Genomic DNA, 19385 nt, shown 5'->3' with positions numbered 1-19385 from the left:
CCTGTGTTTCTTTTTCCTTTTTCATGAACAAATTCTTTATCCTTTATTAGCCATTATTATTCATTTATTACCAAAAATAAATGGTAAATGACTTGAAAATTAAGTGATTCCTTGACTTCTGGCTGCAGTATTAAATGTTGCAACTTAAGAATACACTTTGGGATTTTTAAAACAAAAATCCAGGATCCTTTCAGCTTTATTAAAAGGGCAAGCAGCGGTGATTCTGTTTTTCATGGCTACATTTTTTGCATTTTAGAGGATATTTGTTTTGTATGATGTTTTAAGATTGAAAAATAAAAAATACCTTAGATTTATAGGATTTTTTTCTCTGTGGGAGAAAGAGTCTTTGCTATTAGACACAACTCCAAAGCATTCCTGTTTTGCCTTTGGGGAACCCCTACAGCAGGCAGGGTTCTTGTCCTCTTTGGACACCAGATATGCAGTCTTCATGTTTTGAGCCTGTTTCAATCTGATTTCAAGGGCTCACAGGTGTTTTTTCCACACATCTCCAAGAGCTTCTCTGAGTGCTGTCACTTGGGCAGAATCTGCACGCTATGGATTGCATTGCCAGAAGGAAGGGGACTCACTGGCAATCCTGAAGTAATGGCAGGCTCTCTCCAGTCTGTTTAAAGATGGATCCTACTCTTCCACACACACTAGGGAGAGCCTGGACTGTGCTCTCTGGTGTTGCAAACCTCCTTCCCTGGCCTCAGGCTTCCCACCAGACCTGGTCAGCCAAGCCACAGCAATTGTTTCTCATGTGGCATTTGGGAGTTTATCGCTGTGGGATCTGATTGTCACATCTGCACAAACTTGCTGGTCTCTGTTTGAGATTTAACTGCATCTTGTCTGTACAGTGTCTGGCATATGCATGCCATGTGACTCAGATGTTGCCTTTCTTGCTGCAGCTGTGGGTGCATCAAGGTTGGATTGATTGCCAACTGGGTACAAGGAATTGTTGTCCCTTTTTTCAGCCAAGGTAGTAGTGGAGACCAGGCAGAGAGCTGGTGAGATGTCTTAACTTCCCCACAGAGTGATGCAGTTTTATTGTCTGTGGCTTGGGAGGGTGGTAGATGTATGTTAAATTGACAGTTTTACTGGGCTGCCTTTCAACCAAGGCGTAAATTAACATCAAACCTCTGCTCCTTTGTTTAAGGTGACTCCTGAATATTTAGAGGTATTTTCCCATTTTTTTTTTAGCATAAAATCAAAATGTTATCTTTGCCCATACAGCTTTTGCCATAATCCACATATAAATGAGGTGATAAAAAGTAAGGATTAAAGAAATCTTTGCTAATACTTTTTGATTGGCTTAATCAATAATTAATCATCTCTTAGATGAGGCTGTAGCATTTGGAGTAGATATAATTGGATTAACCGCTGAGCGGCCTTTGGAGCTTTGAAGAGATTAAAATGGCTGTAAATCCTGTAATTAAACTGCCACAAACAAAAGCAATAGTACTAGAATCAGTCAGCTATTTTTAAGTGAATCAGCAAGTCCTTAACAAACCCTTAGTAGTGGTGTAGGCAGAGTCTGTTCTCTTAACTGATTTATTTCCTTCAACAAGATGAATATATATCAAATCATTGTTTTAATTGCTTGGGCATGTATTAGCCAGAACGGCAGGTGAAATTTTAGGAAGAACTGGCAGTTAGAGAACTCTCAGAAGAAAAGCTAGCTTGTGTATCCAAAACAGTGAACCTGCTCGTTGTCTTGAGCCTATTAGGCACTGACTTTTCATGGTGTCTTTAATTGGCTAAGTAGGTTTGGCCTACATGAATGAAGTCTTTATCTGTCCTGCTCGTCCCCTCCCACCTATTTGGGAAGGTTTTTTGTGCCTTTTTCTTCAAAACAGAGGGCTTTAGCAGGAATAACTTTTTTTTAGAGGCTCATTATGTACTCAAGCATATACTGTATGTGACTGTATTATACACACAGGAATTGATATGTGTGCACATGCTAATATGGGTACTTTTTTTTTAATCCCTCACAGAGATGAGCTCATAAAGCCAATGGGAGTGCGGCCGGATGGGACAATGGCTCCTTTGGAGGAAGCAGTCAGCCAGTACCACACCAGCAAGCAAGAGAGCTCAGATTCAGACTAAGGCATCACCTGTTTTATTTTCAATTCTTCTCTAATCCACACTTTTCCTTAGAGCCACATCGTTTATCCTCACATTAGCCAGCATCACTTTAACTGTTCTATTATTGGCATATTTAAATGATGGGTCGTGTGCTGTAATGTCTGAATTTTTATTATGTCTGTTTAGAGAACATATCAATTTATTAGTTTGTGATCTTTATTAATTTAAAATTAAATGTATTTCAAAATGATAAAAAGTGAAAGCCTACAGTGTAAAATAAAGTCCACTTTCATTTTCCAGAATCCTGTTTTCTGAACTCTGTAGGTTTTCCCATTCTTGATAACCTTTTGTATTGTCTTGCCAGTCTTCCTCTTTATATAATTGTATTAATGACATGTGTTTACTTAATGGTATTAGGAGCAGAGGGTGTTTAGACTTAGAAGTCTGATTGACCTTGTGAGGCTGCTTTAGCTGGCATTGAGCAGTGATTTCAAAGCTCCCGTTTTTGAAGTGCCCTGGGGTTTCTTACTGCTACGAACTTCTCCAGTTAAGCTGCTGCTTAAGATTTTAACAATGTGTCAGTGACAGACTGCTTCTAAAACTGCCTTTAAATTGGGAACAAGATGATGGATTTTGTAATGTCTTCCCTCCCTCCCTGGTTAAGACCTCAAGTATATACCTCTTCCTCCTCTCTTTGGTTAAGTAAAAACATCCCTATTGAAAATGGTGTTCAAGAATTGCACTTAAATGATGCCATGAATGGGAGGGGACTGGAGTGCATGTGCCAGTGTTTCACTGAATTGGGACCTACTTTTGGAGATTAACTGCTATGCCTCACTTGAAGGGAAGTCAAACTAATCAACAAAGAAATATTTCCTCTTAGAGAGAACTTGGGAAGCAATGGAATAGAGAATGGGAGGGTGGAAAGGAGAAGAAAGCATCACTTTCAATTCTGTACTCATTAAAAACAAAGATTAAAGTTTTAGGCGTGCTGCACTGCTATTGTTGCCTCTTTGCCTGCTTGGTTTCTTTCTGTGTGTTTCTCCCAGCATGAATTACGTGAAGAATAATCCATGCCCAGGTTTCGAATTCCGTATTTTCTGCAGAAGCTTAAACGTGACATTCATTGGGAACATTTCAGAGGTTGGTGTTGGTTTTCCAGTTTGTTGCTTATGACTTTACACCAGTTCTCTGAACTAAGGAAGCTGGTGTTCAAAGACCCTGTAAAGGGAGATTCAGGATGAAATTGTGCTGTGGTTGCTTATGTGAAGAGCTTCTACAGATGATCTTAGTTTTCCAAAAGAACTGAAAAGGAAAAAATAATGCCCTGCTGTCCTCTCAATGGTTCCGTTTGTATTTCCAAAGGACACTGCCCAGCCACAGCAATGTTTTTCTTGGTACATATGTAATATGTTATGTCATACCTCTTCTTTATGACTCCACAAGAGGAAGGGACTAGTTGTCTAAGAGCAAGAAATGTGCTTGGCCACATCTAAGTTGGGTCTCAAAAATGTAATTCTGGGTTTAGAATCATGCACTGACTACTGAGCCCAGCACAGGCAAGTATTGTGTACCCTACAGGTGCAAAGAATTTGTGATCCCTCCCCGAGGAGCAAAACTTCCCCAGCCCTGTTAATAAGGAACTGTCTTGGTGTCAGCTGGGGCTGGGGAGGGAGTTGTTTCAGTCATGGGCTACTTGCTGTTGAGCACTAAGTACAGAGCACGAAAAAGAGCACAATCTCAATTGGTGTTTTACAAGTTTTAGAATATGCTCCTACAATTAGCTGACTAAAGAGATTAATAAAACAATAATGGCTCCAGGGACCTTGTTACAAGCAATACAGCATGAGGCTCTTGTGCTCTGCCTCCTGTCATTTGCCACAGGGCAGCAACATTTGCAATAAATAGTTCTGTTTACTTTATCTTAGGAAACAGATGCTTGTAGAAGGTTCTACAGCTATGGATGCTGCTTCAATTAAAAAGAAATAGTGAAGACCGAGCATAGGTATGAATCCTCCAGCTCGGGAGTGGCTGTCATAGCTGGGTTGCCTGTAGTGCAGGTTAATGTAGATAAATAAACAACTTGCACTAGTGCAGTGCCTCAGACCAGCTCTTGTTCCAAGGGGATGGTTTGTGACAAGGCCGCTGCAGAATTTTTGGCTTATCTTTGCAAAAATAGGTCCAACCTTAGCTGCACTGGCTGGAAATCTGGGAGTGTTTTGGGACAAAGGTCCTTCAAATCAGCAATGACTGCTTCCTTTTGTGCTGGCTGGTGTTTTCAGAGAAACTGAGCATGTGGTAGGATTTCTCTTGCATGGGAGTTTCAAGAAAAGTGAGGTTAAAGAAAACGAACTCCCTGGAACTTTTTTGTACTGTGAAATTTTGCTCCTGAATTTATTTTCAAAGTTGAACCTCCAAAACTGGAGGCTTGGGCAGCTGAGTCTTGCTTAAACTGGCAAACTGGGCAGTGTCAGGAAGGGTCTCTAAGTGAAAAGTCTCATTTCGCTCCCTTCTGAGTAAAATGTCAGTAGATTTTCTAGTGGTGACCATAAAGATGTTACCCAGTGGGTTTTGGGAACATGTACCTTTCCCTCCCAAAAAGTCTTCCAGAGTCAGTCCCAAACCCAAAATCTTGTCTTTCAGTTTTTACTTTGGCGTCAATTGTCCAAAGCAACACAGTTCTCATTAAAGTTCATCAATGATTTGGAAGCTTTGCTTCTCTTTGTTTCCCATTAGAGTTATGAAACAAAAGATGATGGGAAATTGCTGAAATTTGTCAGAATACTTTGTTCTTTTGTAAAATAATACGGACATACTTGCTAAAATGTTTGTGAAAACTTCCTGGCAGGTATTCCCAAATGCTAATTGAAACTTAATGTGCCCCAAAAGTGGTTTTTAGGAAAAAGGGTCATTTACAATCTGTTTAAAATGTTGTGATATAATTACAAGAACTTTAAATAAATTTGCCAAAGAGGAAAACCACATTAGGTTTGATGTTTTGAGTGTCCAATGTTCCTGTATGTGTGTGTGGCCAAAGTAGATTTTTTGCTCTATATCTTGAGTTTCTCCAAGTACCTGAAAATCTGCAAAGGCTTTAAACCGCCCCCCCCCCCCCCAAAAAAAAAAACAACCAAAAAAAACCAAAAAATCCCCAGAACAACTAGGCAATAGCATATTTTTCTTACAGTTCTTCAAATTGTAAATTTTCCTTACCTGGGTGAAAAATCAGTTGCCAAAGGTGGCTTTAAGGAAGAGAACATTACAATAAAGCTGTAGCATTAGTGGGTTGCTAAGCACCCTAGTCAGAAAGAGGAAGGTAAACCCCAAAGTACACAAGATCCCAAATCTCCTGAAGGAGCATTCCACAACATTGTACTTCAACTTATTACCACAAAACAGCTAATAAAATCCTGTGCTTTAATAAGGCTGGCTGTAAAAAGACTCTTCCACTGTTCAAACAGTTGAGAGCCAGACTTTGCTGGTCTTTGAGCAGCAAGTTAAACAGCTGCCCAGGTCAGATCTTTTTCTGGTCAAGCATGGAAAAGCAGTGATTTAGTAGTAGTGCAAAGATGTGGCTCACTTTTAGACAGGAAAAAAAAAAAAAAAAAGGCAATTTAATTCTGCAAATGAAAATTATTCTTGCATTAACATCTTAGTTACTTGCATGAATCTGGCCATTATGGAAAGTGTCAGGGAACATTTGCTCTCCATGCAAAAGCTTTTGCTCATCCTGAAGTTGTTTTTCTCCAAAACACATGTCATTCTGGCGATGCAATACTTAGAGCAGAAATTCTGGGTGAAATCCGTATCCTTTTGGCTTTTCCATGTATCCTGGATACATGTGCCTGGAAAGCAGGTCCCTCAGCACTGGAGGAAGAGCCTGGCAGGGAGGGCTGGAAGTCCTTCCCGAGCTTGGGCCAGGCTCCCATCCTGCCTTCCCTTGCTGCCACAGGGAAGCAGAGCGGGCACGAGGCTGGGCCCAGGGGGACGTGAGGTGAGGAAAAGGTGGTGACTGTGGTAAAGCTGAGTGTTTTTCAGGGCTCCTCCTCTCACCACAGCAGTGCAGGTGAGTGCTGTTAATCTCTGCTTTTTCCTGTTGCCGTGGAAGGCCGTGCCTGCCTCAGGTTGCTCCCTGGGCTCAGGCTCGGTGGCGCTGTGTGTGTCGCAGCCAGTCCCGCACTGCTGTGCCCCTGTGCCCTGCTGCCCTCCCTCAGAGCCAGCCCCTCTTCCTGGCTCTGTCAGTGAGCAGGAGGGGGTCCCACAGGAACAGACCAAACTAATTGCTTGAGAAGCAGGTAGGAGCAGCCCTATCTCCTCTCTGTGCAGCATTGGAGCCGCTTTCAGCTCGGCCATGAGGCAGCTCTGAGGGCCAGGCTGACCTGCAGCTGCTGCCATGCCAGTGGCCTCTGCCCAGGCTTGAGGACAGCGGATGCAGCCTGTCAGGTAGGGAGAAAACCTCAAACCCCATTGCCACAAGCAGTCCTACAGCACCATCTGACAGCAGGAGGGTCAGCTCAGCTCTCTGTCCTGGCTGGGAGCTACAGGGTCCAACAGGAGCAGGTCAGTTCCTCGAGCATCCTGGCTCTCTCCAGAGCAGGCGAGAGCACAGATCACTGAGCTGCTGACGTGCCTGGGAATCGATCCCTCCGACAGCATGCCAATCTCTGTGGGGTACCTAGGCAGGCTTTTAGAGGTTGGTGGGGAAGGAATTATTCAGACCACCCATCTTAGCTGGCTAAATTACCCGGGCAGTCTCTTCTAACTCCTTTTCCAGTCACGGATGAGAGAGAGGACAATTCAGAGTAAGGCTCATTTGGGTGCACTGAATGACCCTCTGCAGGAGCTTTGCTTTCCCTCCCTCGACTACAGAGGGAGCCTGGGGAGACCAGCTGGTTACATTTAGCTGCTAAATTGGTTGCCAAAAGATGGGTGGTGAGAATTCCTTCCAGTTTCCCCTTTGCCATGGACCGCACTCTTCCCACAGCAGGATGCTCGCTTGCTCTCCTGCAAATTTGGAGATTGCTCAGTGCAGTGGGATACAGGCCCCCAGGAACCTTCACAAGACAAAGGCTGTATCACATCTCTTGGCAGGTACTGTATAAGGCTGTGTGCAGGATTTCATGAGCTTCCTGCTTAAACAGGTTCTTTAAAGCAGCTTTGCTTTTCGGAGCCTGTTTAACAACTTGTCTTGGTATAAGCCAAGTTTTACATATGTTCTGAAATTTGAAAACCTAAGTGAAGCCTCCAGCAAAAATTGTAACTAGAGAGGGAAAGATAACAGATAAGACTTTTAAGTTCACTCCAGATGTAACAAATGGAGAGGAAAGTGAAGCCGTTCAAAATAAACCCTGATGAGATTGTCCCTTCCTCTTTGCCTGATAAGCCCATTACAAATTGAAAGAAAAGCAGCCAAGATCGTCAGGCTTCAGGATATCCATTAGCCCTCTTTTACATTTTAGAGCTTGTAAGAGATGCTGAGTGTGGTTGTTAATCCTTGTCTAATCAAAAAGCCCAATTCTTCATTCTAGAAACAAAATACAAGCTTCTACCAACAAGAATTCAAACCTGAACCTAAACTACCAGGATTCTCAGGCTTCAGTATTATTTTATGCTCAAGAAGCGTGCTTGCATGGTAAATCACAGTGCTGTGGCACATCACACTTCCAGAGGCATTAGAAAAAATCAGTAGTTTATTAGTGGGTTTTTTTTCCTCTTTGAGAAGAGACTAGTGACTGTCTGGATTCTCTCCTGTTTTCTCAGTCCCTAAATGCTCATAACACCCTGTTGGGGAGGAATAATTCCCATCCAAGTTGTAAAACACTTATAAGTAGATGGGAAAAGCATGAACAGTGCTGTAAAGAAAACAAAACCGCCAGAAACAAGATCTTATTTTGCATGCTTCTCACTGTTGTATTTTTGTCCCAATTAGCATATTTTAAAGACAAGACTTTTTTATAAAAAATTCTGCTATCTGCCTGGACTGTTCTCAAGCTTTGAACTTTTCCATCCTTTCTATTGATTATGGCCAAGTGACCCATATTTAAAAAGCATTTACAATAAAATTATAGCACTTTCTTTTGTGCTGCCGGCTTTCCCAGTGAAAAGCTAAAATGTTTTAAAATTGTCACTTTTTGACAGAGGTAATGGCTGTAATATATTTAGTCTCTACCCCCTTGTTGTGCTTAAAATGGCTATGCTAATAAAGGGCACAGCTGTCGATACTTTATGGCCTGCTGGGGGGAAGAGGGGGAAGGAAGGCAAAAAACAGATTGACTGTGTGTCAACAAATGCAGCTGGGAAAGAAAAAAAGAAGCCCCTTGAAGGCCCCTGCAACTTAAAGTCCAAGATAAATGATGTCCCTATGCTTTAAAAAAAAAAAATGGAGGTTGGAATTCAATAAAGGGGAACTGAAAAGGAAACTGCTTAAAACTGAAAGCCTTTTCTCTGCCTCTAGACAGCTTACAAGAGAAATGAGCAAAACTGACCACAGAAAGAGGGTGAGCGGCCAAGAAAGAAAACAAAAGCCTATCCTGGAAAATATATTGCATCAAAGAATTATCTGAAGTGCACTGCGGCCGGCGGGCGGAGTGCGTACAGTTTAATGGAGATGCAACAACTTTTACACGCTGCTGCCTTTGGGGGAGCGGGCAGCTTTGTGCCAGGGAGGGAAATGGGGAGCTGGAGTTATTCATATCAAAGCAGTAAGAGTGGGACACAAGGGCAGTGGGGTGATGGTGGATGTCCTTCCCTGGGGAGCCAGGCTGGGCTGTAGCCATGGATTGTGCTTGGCCATCGAGACTCATGGCTTGGGGCCGCTCCTGAGGCAAGGAGAGAGCAACATCAGGGCTGGAAGGGGTGCAGGGATGGGCAGCTGGAATGGATGCAGCGAGGAAATGGCATTCCCCAGGTCATGAGGGAGCTGGTTTGCATGGAGGCAAACTCCTAACAAAATAGCAAGTGGCAGGCAGCCATTTGTCCATTGTCATTTCTTGGACAATTATGGAAGATGAGGACAATTTTTCACGGCCTAAGGCAAAACACCTCTGTAAGTGTGGCTTGTGTTTCCCAGAGGACCTGCGAGCATGGCCTGGGTGCTGCACCAGTGCCACCAGAGCTGCTGTATCCACCTGCTGAGAACCAGGGTCCAGGCATTCCCACTGCCTGTTCTGGGCCTGGAAAGAGGCTTCCTGGAACATAAACCCTTGGCAGCAGGCAAGGCCAGGAGGGCTGGTGAGCCTGCAAATAACCTCTGCTTCTGTAGTGGGAGGAGATGCAGTCTGGGGTGGGGTATCCTGCTTTGAGGAACTGTCTGCTCTTCTCTTTCACTTTCCCACTTCTATCATACTTTACTCCCATAACCTTTTATTTTTTTTTTTTTTTTTTTTTTTTTTTATTCAAGGCCCTTTTTTCCTGGTGTGTTGTTCCCATTCAAGAACATCTGAAAAAGGTAGTCAAATAGGAAAAAAAGTTATCTGTTTTCTCAGTTCCTCAAATTTTGTATGTGTGTATGTATTCCCTTTAACCTCTGCAAATTCTGTAATAATGGGAGGAAGGAAAAATAAGTAACTGAAGACAAGGCAAAATCAGGAAATTGAAAAAAGTTCTGCAATGAAATGGAACGGTCATGTCCAATTTTACTAAAGCAGCAGGACATTACAATGGCCTAGAAAGTTCTCATTTCCTTCTGTAATTTTTTGAAAGAGTTTTGAAAGGCCATAATTTTTAGTATTCTTGCTAGATTTCACGTGGTAAAACTCTTGTACCATTAGAGATCAATACCTCCCAGTGATGCTGTGTTTCTGGGATGACCAGTTTGGTTCTGGTTTTCTCCAGAGAAGAGTGGAACTTGGTATGGCTGATGTGCTGTACCCACAGTTCTTCAGTTTTTTCAGGAAAAACATAAAGGTTGCTGTGCCCAAGGACAGAAGAGTTAAGAGATTCCCCCACCCACAACTGGGACTGACTTTTGGAAGCAAACCTTGCCTGTGACAGTGACTCAGTGTGTGAGTCCCACTGTTTCTTTGTAGTTGACAGCTGGGAAAAAATGTTGAAAAAGAAGAGAGAAATACCTGAACTTTGAGTGTGTGGTACAACTGGTATGTTTACTGGTGTGGATTGGGGTTATTCCACAGGCAAAGGTTCCCCTGCAGCTGGGCCGAAGGTGGGAACACATGAGCTCTGCTGAACTAAGAGATCATGTTATGAGAAGTAACACTCAAGTTGGTGCGGCAAAAGTAGCGCGGCTGTAAAGTAACTCAGCAGTATCTGAGCTGGAGCTGCTGTTGGAGAACATTTTCCAAAGGAAAATGTCCAGCAGGGTTCTGTAAGACCTGTGGCCCTGGGGGACTTGGTGTCCCATGTACCCATGATTTGGGAAACAACCTGAAGGGGCTGGAGATATCACAGAGCTGCTGTGTGATGGTCAAAGCCAACAAGTCCCTGCACAGGGACAGAGTGAAAGTGCCACTTGCCATGGGGAGATTGATCCCTCTGTACAGTGCTGGAGAGACCAAGGCCATGGCCAGCTCCCTGCCAATAATCCATGCATCTGTAGAGGCCTGGAAAACTCAGGGAGGTGATTTATGATTGTGGTGCTCAGCACACTCAGGGGAAGGCTGAGAGGAGGCTGTGTGGGAGCCAGAGCAGACGGGTTTTTGTAACTTTTTCTTTGCAGACCAGCACAATTTTCCAGGGGAGATGCAAGCCTGGGATAGTGGCTGTTGAGTTCACAGACTTGCTTTGTTTAATTATCATTTGCAGACTGTTTAATAGGGGCCTGGAGACCCCAAGAACCACCAAGAGCCAGATGCTGACAAGCGCCAAATAGCTCTGTAGGAAGAAGATATGTAAAGCTTTCATTTATTTAATGGAACTGAAAAATGCTCAAAATAGTGTTTCACATGCATAATTGGCCATTGAAGTGACAGACCGTGAGTTCTGACTGGCTTTGCTGTCATCTGAAGCTCTTTGGTTGGTCAATTCACTTTTGAATCTGGGCAGCCCTGCCTGCTGCTGCCACTGGTGTTCCTTCCATGTGCTGTGAGGGATCTGGAGACCCTCAACATGTCTGTGCTTTTGACCAGCTACTTCTAATGCAGGTTTTCATGTTAAAGCCTTTCACATATGGTGTCTCCCACAGACCTTCTAAACAAATCTCAGCAAGCAGCAGGTGAAACTTTACTTCCTGTTTTTAAAATTTATTTATAATTTTGGGTATCTTTGGTTGTTGTCCTCATTTCTGGGCCTGTCAGTTTTAGTGGTTTAAGGTTGTCAGTATACTGTGTCTCAGCCAGAGCCTGACCTTTGGGACTGGTGTTAGTTCTCTTATTTTCAACCCAAATGGTGTGTGGGTGCCTCTGCCTCCCTCCAGGCTCTGCTGCTCTCTGCTGGTCTCCTTCCACTGCATGTGGGTTTCTCAGAGGTGTCGAGTCACTTGAAGTTTAACTAAAGGAGCCATGGACAGGGGATGGAAGGGTTCAAGCATGCCCTTTGTCTTTATAAAATGGGAAAAAGGGTTTGGGATCAAGCTGGTACCTTCTTATGTGCTATCAGGACCTGGGCACAGATTTGTAGGAAATGTGTTTTGCTTATTATTGTGTGCAGGGGCAGAGGGTCTTATTCAACAGTTCCTTCGGTAATTGTTTCATCCTTCTAATAACGCCAGCACTGTGTGGAGGCACATGAGTGTTCCCATCCTTTATCTTCTGGTGGTTTTAAACCTGCTGGCCAGTTTATTCAGAGATACATCAACCCAACGTTTCATAAAAATCTGTGGCCTAGAAGAAAAGAGAGGTGCAAAATAGGGCCCCCTCCAAGGGAAAGGCTCCAGTAGATGCTTGCAGTTTGTTGGAGAATTTCCCATGCAAATACCCCAGCTCAGCCAGGCCCCAGGTCCCTGTAAGACAAACATCTGCAGGAGGCTGGATGCTAACCCTTCCAATGCACCACAGCAGGCTTTCTCTACTTCCTCCCTGCTCCTTTTCATCTCCCTTTCTCTCCCACGGACAGTCACTGGCTTTACCTTGCCAGATGATGTTTAGAGGTGAGTTTAGGGATGCTTAGAGGACATCTGGGGGATGTGCTAGAGCTCAGGGCTGCACCTAAGGCAGGCATCCCCTAGCTTCTTTGCTTTAGAAAGCAAGTCAGCCCACTTGGGAGACTTGTCTTGGGAGGAATCACTCATCCTCCAGGGTTTCCCATCTCTACACTGACACCAGAGCAACCTGCAGCAGATCCCAGACCCATTTTTCTGACAATCAAACCCTCTAGTTTAATTATAATACTGCCTCTCAACTCTAGTGGTTAGATCCTGCAGCCTGCTCTTCCACCCTCAGCTTGCCCTTAGATGGGGACAGAGCAGCTGCAGGAGCAATGTGTGGTGTGAGTAACAGCAGCGTGCAGCTCTGGAAATGCCTTCTGCTTGCAGACCCTTGTATTGCCCCAAAGGAATCTGAGCACATTGTCAAGGGAGGATGTTACAGTGCAAGATCCCAGAACGGTGAAAGGATTTAATCCAAACATTTGAAGGAGTCAGCCAGTTGGATCCTGACAGGAGAAACATTCATACAAAGCCCTTCCTGGATCTCTGATGCTCAGAAATCTTCTAAACAATCTCATGTCATGAGTGTTTTGGTGAGGAATTATATAAAAATACCAAAAAGTATGTTATGCAATAAAGTGTTTGGAGTCACAAGGGAGACTTGCAAATCTAGCCATGAGGCATTTGTATGTAAAAAAACCCCAAAATTTGAAAAAAAAAAAAAAATTGTAGCTTCTTTCAACTGCAACCTAAACTTTGTGCTAAGTTAAATCTCCCCAGCCCTGGGCTGATCCCAGTAGCCCCTCCAGGGTTTTCAATGCATCCAACAATGAAAGTGAAATCCAATCCCATCCAATTAGAGGAAAATGAATGGCTCATCTACAATAAATGGGCTCTGAATAACAATAAGCCAACAAGAGAGCAATGAACTGGAGACAGAGTACAATCTTCCTGAATGTTAATCGACAACTAACTCCACAAGCTTCTTAGAGGTGGAAAGAATTGGAGGAAAATAGATTAGGGAGGCTTTAGAGCACATTGCCTTTTAACTGCTTAGGCCTCACATTTTTATCTAAATACAAGAATGTTTCTAATGCTGCCTTTTGCAGGGTGAAGGGTGTGTGTGTGTGTGATGGGTGTTCTCAAAGTTAAATGTTTTCAATTCATTTATATTTTGACATGGTAGGTCCTACTGTATTATTTCATTGTTTCACTTATTCAGAAGGCCATTTTTAAAATGGCAAAGTAAAATGGCAGAAGCCTTGGAAAATGCTTTCTGTAGACCGGAGGAGTGAGGCCGAATGGATCCAGGAGTTAGCATGAGACTGAAAAGAAACTGTAGAGATGAAAGGAGAAGGAAAACCCTGCAGTTCAGTGGTTGAAGTGCTATCTATATCCACAACTCCCCCGGTGCTTCTTGTTGGTCCCCCCTAGACACCTTTTCACCCTGTCGAGGTCTGATACACCTGCAGAGCAGATCAGCTGCTGCTTTCCACCACCCTCAGCCCCACAAGTACTTTTTGTAAAGACAGGGAAGATGCCAGGTGTCCTGACCCATCACTAAGAAGCTCCCACAGCCATGCAGGCTCCATATCCAAGGCAACGAGGTCTCACCCAGCTGAGCTGCATTGCCCATCCTCTCTACTCAGTTTATTAAATCCCTAATTACCTGGGTTTTTATCCCCTCCAGACAGTCCGAGGGCTTATTTAGCTTGCCTAGCACTACCATCCCCTTCTGCTTATCCTCATCCACAGGAGTCAACTCAAAGGTCAGGGAGACCAGGTGAGAGAAGACTCACCTCACTGCAGGCACCCACCTCAGCTATGGAGGGAGAGGACTGATCCTCTGGAAAGCAAAGTTCCCCAACACTGGCGCTGCCACAAAAGATGGTGTGGAGAGTTCCATGCAGAAAAGAGAATGGAGTAACTTTTAAGGTGAATGATATTTTAAATTATATCTTTATAATTTATTTGATTTGCAGGGTTTCATGTGTTACATTCTTTTTCACAAAGGTCTTCCCAGAAGCAGCTCCTAATTTGCTGTCTTGTGGTCTAAAAAGCTGGCAAACAGGTCCATAGGAAGCCAAACTCTGTCCTTTCTCTGCAAGATGGAAATGAAGAGAGGAGCCATATCCCCCTTTCCCTCTCCTGATCTGCTGTACAAGCAAAGGGTCACTTATATTCTTTCAGAGCAGTAAGAATTTGATAGTCATATAGATCATATATTAAGTAATATGCATGCAGAGGTAAAGGGGATTTGGAAGGGAGAATTATTAATTTGTAAATTAAATTACAATTTTGTCTCAGCGGCATTAAAATAGATTTCCAAAGACCATTGTCTGCTTGAACAAAGAAAGGAAAGGAACTGTTAGAAGCAGTTTGCACAGCTCCGATATAAGGGGTTGTGTGTGTAAATAAGATCAGTGTTGGTACTCAGCATGAGAGCACATTTGCTGCAGTGTGCCAGGCATGCTCTGGCCAGCACTTGGGAATAACAACACACCCTGCTAAAGCTTAGCATAGAGAGCAAGAGATGCCAAGGGGAATTTCAAATTTCACAAAAGCATTTTTTCTAAAAACTGACTTTAACTGTGGGACAGGACAAGGCAGTAGCTGATAGAAATGCCTGGGTTTGGCCATTTTGGGCCAAAATACTGTTCCTTTTCCTTTCGGCATCCTCAGAGCACCATCATCCTTCCCCCATCTTGCCTTATTCCCTCAGCAGTAAACACAGAGCTTTTGCTGGAGTCTCCCACCTTGTTTTGTTTCTTTGGCAGCTTTTGGCTGCCACTAAATGCAAAAGTGATTCTTTGGTTAGCTGGGGATTTTCAATGAAAGAGGGCTCTTCTGCAAGTCCTGGGAAAAGTTAGGAGTGCTTTGCTCCCCAGATAAGGTTCAGTGTAACATTTAGACCAGGCCCAGACACCTTAAGAAGCATTAAAAATGTTAGCACTTTAACCTTATTGTGCAAAACTGCATGGATTTATGTTCATTGTATGACAAAAATGGAATGGCACCAACAAGTTAAACTGTTGTTCTGTAAAACCAGATTAGGGTAACTCAGTTTACCCCAAAGAGCAGCATCTGTTCCTCATGGTTTTGGCTCTGGAGACAAGGGGTACTGTTATGTAACAACTGCTGCTGATTTGGGGGGGGGGGGGTCACACTGAAGCTACAAGATTAGGACAAGGCTGATGGAAAAAACCAATAGTCTGTGAGAGTTTCGGAGCAGTCATTATCATTTAGAAGAGCAATATCCTATGGAAAAAATATCCCTTTTAATAGGTGCTCGTCATGTTTACATTTTTTGGCAAAACCAACTCTACTTGCCCCTGTGACTATAATCCCTCCAAAGCACTGTGGCCAAGGGCTGATATCCAGTTTCTTTTGGCACTGGACTGCCTCTCCCATGAGGATCTGCCCCAGGAGCTCATAGGAGGCTCCTGCCCCTGCTTCACACAGTGGGCAGCTGAGATACCCAATGGATGGGCAACCTTCTCTCAGCCTGGAGTGCTTTTCCACTGGTGACTTCAACATCAGCCCTGGGGTAAGGTTGGCTGTGGTTTGGGGGCTTAGGGCTGTCCCCATCTCCCTGTGACCTCTGAGTGGCAGCCTGGCCTGCAGCAAGCAGGCTGTGACATTGGTAGAAAAGCACTCGACACTCATTTACAGCATAAAGCTTAGCCTTGCTGGGATACACAGAGAGCTCTCTGCTGAGATCTGTGCTTGTGGGACCGATGTTCCCTGTCATATTTTGTATTCCCAGCCTGCTGAAGAGGCTGATGTCCAGAGCAGAGAGTAAGGCCAGCACTGCCCTGGCACTCTCACAGGGCTGCTGCCCCTGGAACAAAGCACTGTTTGAGACCGGCTTGGGCGGCCCATGGCTCCCTATGGGGATCTTGTTCATTTCAGAGAAAAATCTGGCAAATTTTTGCCTTTTCTGTCTTGACATTGGTGACTGTTCCCACGTCAGGAGGAGTAAGTCAGGGACAGAACAAGTCAGGTTCTGCACCTCCCAGCACAGTGCTAAGGCCAGACACTTTTCTCTTGACAAGCTTTATGGATGTTGCATAATTTGTAGATTAATAATTAATAACTAACACCTTCTATGTGAACCTGCTTTTGCTTTCCTATCTGTTATTGACTGGGAAATTAAGCTGGGTGAAAAAGCATTATAAATAAGGTAAAAATTGTGCTTGGTTAGTTCTTGGAGGAGGTGAATGCTCAGATGATTTTTCTAATACTGACATGAGCACTTTTTACTGACACAAGGAGTATCAGTAGTCTGAAAGGGAGTGCTTAGTGAGAAGCATACTATTTGCTAAGTAACACTTAGAAAGAAAAGGATCTGTTTTAGAACAACGCTGGTCTGGATGGAGGCTTTCTGTGCTGAGCTGCGTTGTACACATGGGAACAAAAGTGGCCTTATGAGGATGGGAGACACTGCTCTACCATGAGAGCAGTTGTACCTGTCATGGCATCTATGCCCAGGTAAGGGTGGGGTTTAACATTTTTCACTGGAGTTATCCCTCTGAAAAAATGGAAGCAAATTTCTGTCTGTAAAGCCCCAGAGGGCTTTACAAAGGGAGCCAAGGCTCAGGCCAGAGATGTCCCTTTGGGCTGAGGTGTAAAACAATCCTTGCAGTGCCCAGCTCCTTTTTTTATCTTCAGGCACTCACCACCTCCCACATTTATCCTATAAACCCATGTTGTTTAAATTCAGATTTATTGATGATGCTGTCTTTTAAAGTCTCCTGGTGAACCTATCTGCAATCAGCTCACTTTTATTTGCGTGACTGACTCTATCAACAGCAGCAGACACTTGATCCCTCGGATCTGGTAGGGGAGCTCAGCATCTATATCCATTGTGTCCATCCCCCTCTCAAAGTTCAGGAACTACCATACTGCTGTAACCCTCCTACAGCACCAACATCAGCAAGAAGCTCAAACTCAGCTTTTCTAACATGCAGCTCTCTGCTGCACCTTTATTACCCGTAGCACTGAAGGAAGGAAGATCTCAGATCTTCAAGTGCAGCTTTTCTCTGCTCAGCTTGCCTGAAAAGGGAGATTTTGGAATATCTTTGTCCCGGGGCAGCCAGGATTTAGTCTGCAAGCTACTGCTGCCCCCTCCACTTTCTGAGGTGTTGCAGGCCTGCCACATCCTTAGAGGCTGCCAGAGCATAGCACAGTTCATTTGAATTTGAATAAAGTACTGAACTTTGAGGCCTAAAATTCAAATCAGAATGCGATGAGCGCACGCCTGCAGGATGTGCATTTTAAAAAGAGCTTCTGAGCTCTTTTTTAGAGCTGCCCATGTTTCCTGTCTCTCTAGTTTTATCATGTGGAGAGCAAATACTGAAAAAACCCCAAACCTCTGCATTAAAACATTTCCCAAAGCATGGACCTCACTGACAGATTTTCACTGGCATATTTCAGTGTCAGGGGAAAAGTGACTCCTTAGACTATATATCCTTGTTTCTTTTTCATCAGAATAAAATTTTGGTCAACTCAGAAAGGCTACCCTAAATATCTTAGGTTTAAGGAAAAAAAGAAAAAGAGGGCAACCCTCCCCCCCACCCTCCCAAACCAGTAAAGTTTAAGCCCAACTAAGATTTTGACAATTTGGGCAGAGAGATGTTATTTTAGAAATGCAGTCAAAACTGAAAATTTTCTCAAAGTTTGGTATAGGAAAATGGCTGCCACATTTAGTAGGTGTTACAAAAAATCCTCAATAGCTCATTAGAGAGAGAGAGAGAAACAACCAGTCTGTCCCTGGAATATCCAGGGCTCCAATTGGCAAGACTCACCAGGTAATCCTTTTTCAGCAGAGGTATGCAGTGAAAGTACCAAGGCAATCCAAGAATAATAAAAACATTAATTATAGGCTTTGTCTCCCTACAGAACATATGGACCTTAATGCCTCTTGCAGGGATTTACCACACATGAGAATGCAGTATATTTTTACTGCTCCTTCTTGCTCTTTTACTCATCAAATACTGGAGTTTTCCAAACATGGTGCTCCCAAAGACTAAATCCTTAGCTGGTAGAAAACGGGATCATGCAGCTTATTCCCTCTGCAGCTATACTGATTTGCACTGGCTGCAGATCCGTCCTGTTATATTATCTAGGCATAGAGTAGAGTTGTTTTAATTCTTTATTCCTGTTTGATTTCAATTTCAAAAATAAAACTGTCTTACAAAGTACATGTTTACAAGCGAGTCAAAACCCATTACATGGAAACTATTTAATTGTAAGCAGGTTAGATCAGCTTTCCTGTGATAACATCTTCTGATACTGGTGTCTCTTTCTTGTTCAGGCTTAAAACTTCTCTTGCAAAATCCCCTTGTATTCCTTTGAACTCCCCTGGGAGATTAAAAAAAAAAAAGAAAAACCCCTCCAGTTAACACTCCCTCATTTCATTTTTAAAGGTCATGCTTAGAGCTGGCAGTTGTTATAGGAGCTGTCCTCTGTAAAGAAAAGTCTTAACTAGCCAGGCACAGACTTAACCTCAACATGGAAAAACTAACATTGTCACTAGGATATGGAGAAACCATGGTGAAGAGCTAGCAACAGCCAGACCACGGCAGAATGAGCAGTCGGCATCTGCTCGGTGGGCCTTTATCATGCAGTGTTGTATGTACGATTCAAAATGCACAGGACGATTGTTGAAATGATGTAGACAAATTGACTCAAATTAGTTTAGCATGGGCCATGCAAAGTTTAAGCTTGTTGAGCCCAGACACATAGCAACAGCTCCGCGCGGCCTCGCGCTCGCGGCGCAGGCACACAACGGGCACCGCAGCCCGCCTTCGCGCCTTTTGTGCCTGCCTGACTCTTTTCTTTCCATTTTGCCTGGCTCTAGACAGTCTTGGCAGAAGCAAACCCTGCTGAAGAATACGCTAGCACTGATAATTTTATAGAAGTACTTGTGAGCTTTAATGTCATTTTATACTTCCTTAATCTTTTGACTGTTACTTAATGACAAACAAATCCCCAAAGAACTGGGGAGGTGGGGGGAAGATTAAAAGGATTTTGAGATTGTATTCTCTGCTTTCAGTCAAACTGTCCCAAATCCTGCCAACACAATTCTCCAGTGCCCTATGACACTCCTCCCCAGACCACCAGGAGTGAGTTTCTTATTGTATTTACAGTAATCTAATTACAACAGTTCTTCAATTCAAAGCCAGCTTTGGTATACAGACTTTAGCAAGAACTCTCCTCTAGTGCAGATTGCAAACTTTAATCTTTTAAACTAACACAG

The 19385-nt window shown here is 43.6% G+C and overlaps 1 protein-coding gene across 2 annotated transcripts in view; it reads left to right on the top strand.

Annotated features, from left to right (window-relative positions):
* Positions 1-3081, top strand: part of RIC8B (RIC8 guanine nucleotide exchange factor B) — a 31265-nt gene extending 28184 nt beyond the window's left edge. For both annotated transcript variants that reach the window (XM_030263145.4, XM_030263146.4), the window contains exon 10: positions 1995-3081. In XM_030263145.4, the coding sequence (XP_030119005.2) occupies positions 1995-2106 (112 nt within the window). In that variant the 3' untranslated portion in view covers positions 2107-3081. The remainder of the gene's footprint in view (positions 1-1994) is intronic.
* The last annotated feature ends 16304 nt before the right edge of the window (positions 3082-19385 follow it).

This window comes from Taeniopygia guttata, chromosome 1A, assembly GCF_048771995.1.
Source record: "Taeniopygia guttata chromosome 1A, bTaeGut7.mat, whole genome shotgun sequence".
In the NCBI taxonomy this organism is placed as follows: domain Eukaryota; kingdom Metazoa; phylum Chordata; class Aves; order Passeriformes; family Estrildidae; genus Taeniopygia; species Taeniopygia guttata.
Note: the sequence above shows the minus strand (reverse complement) of the source record. Positions and strands in the feature narration are given on the sequence as shown.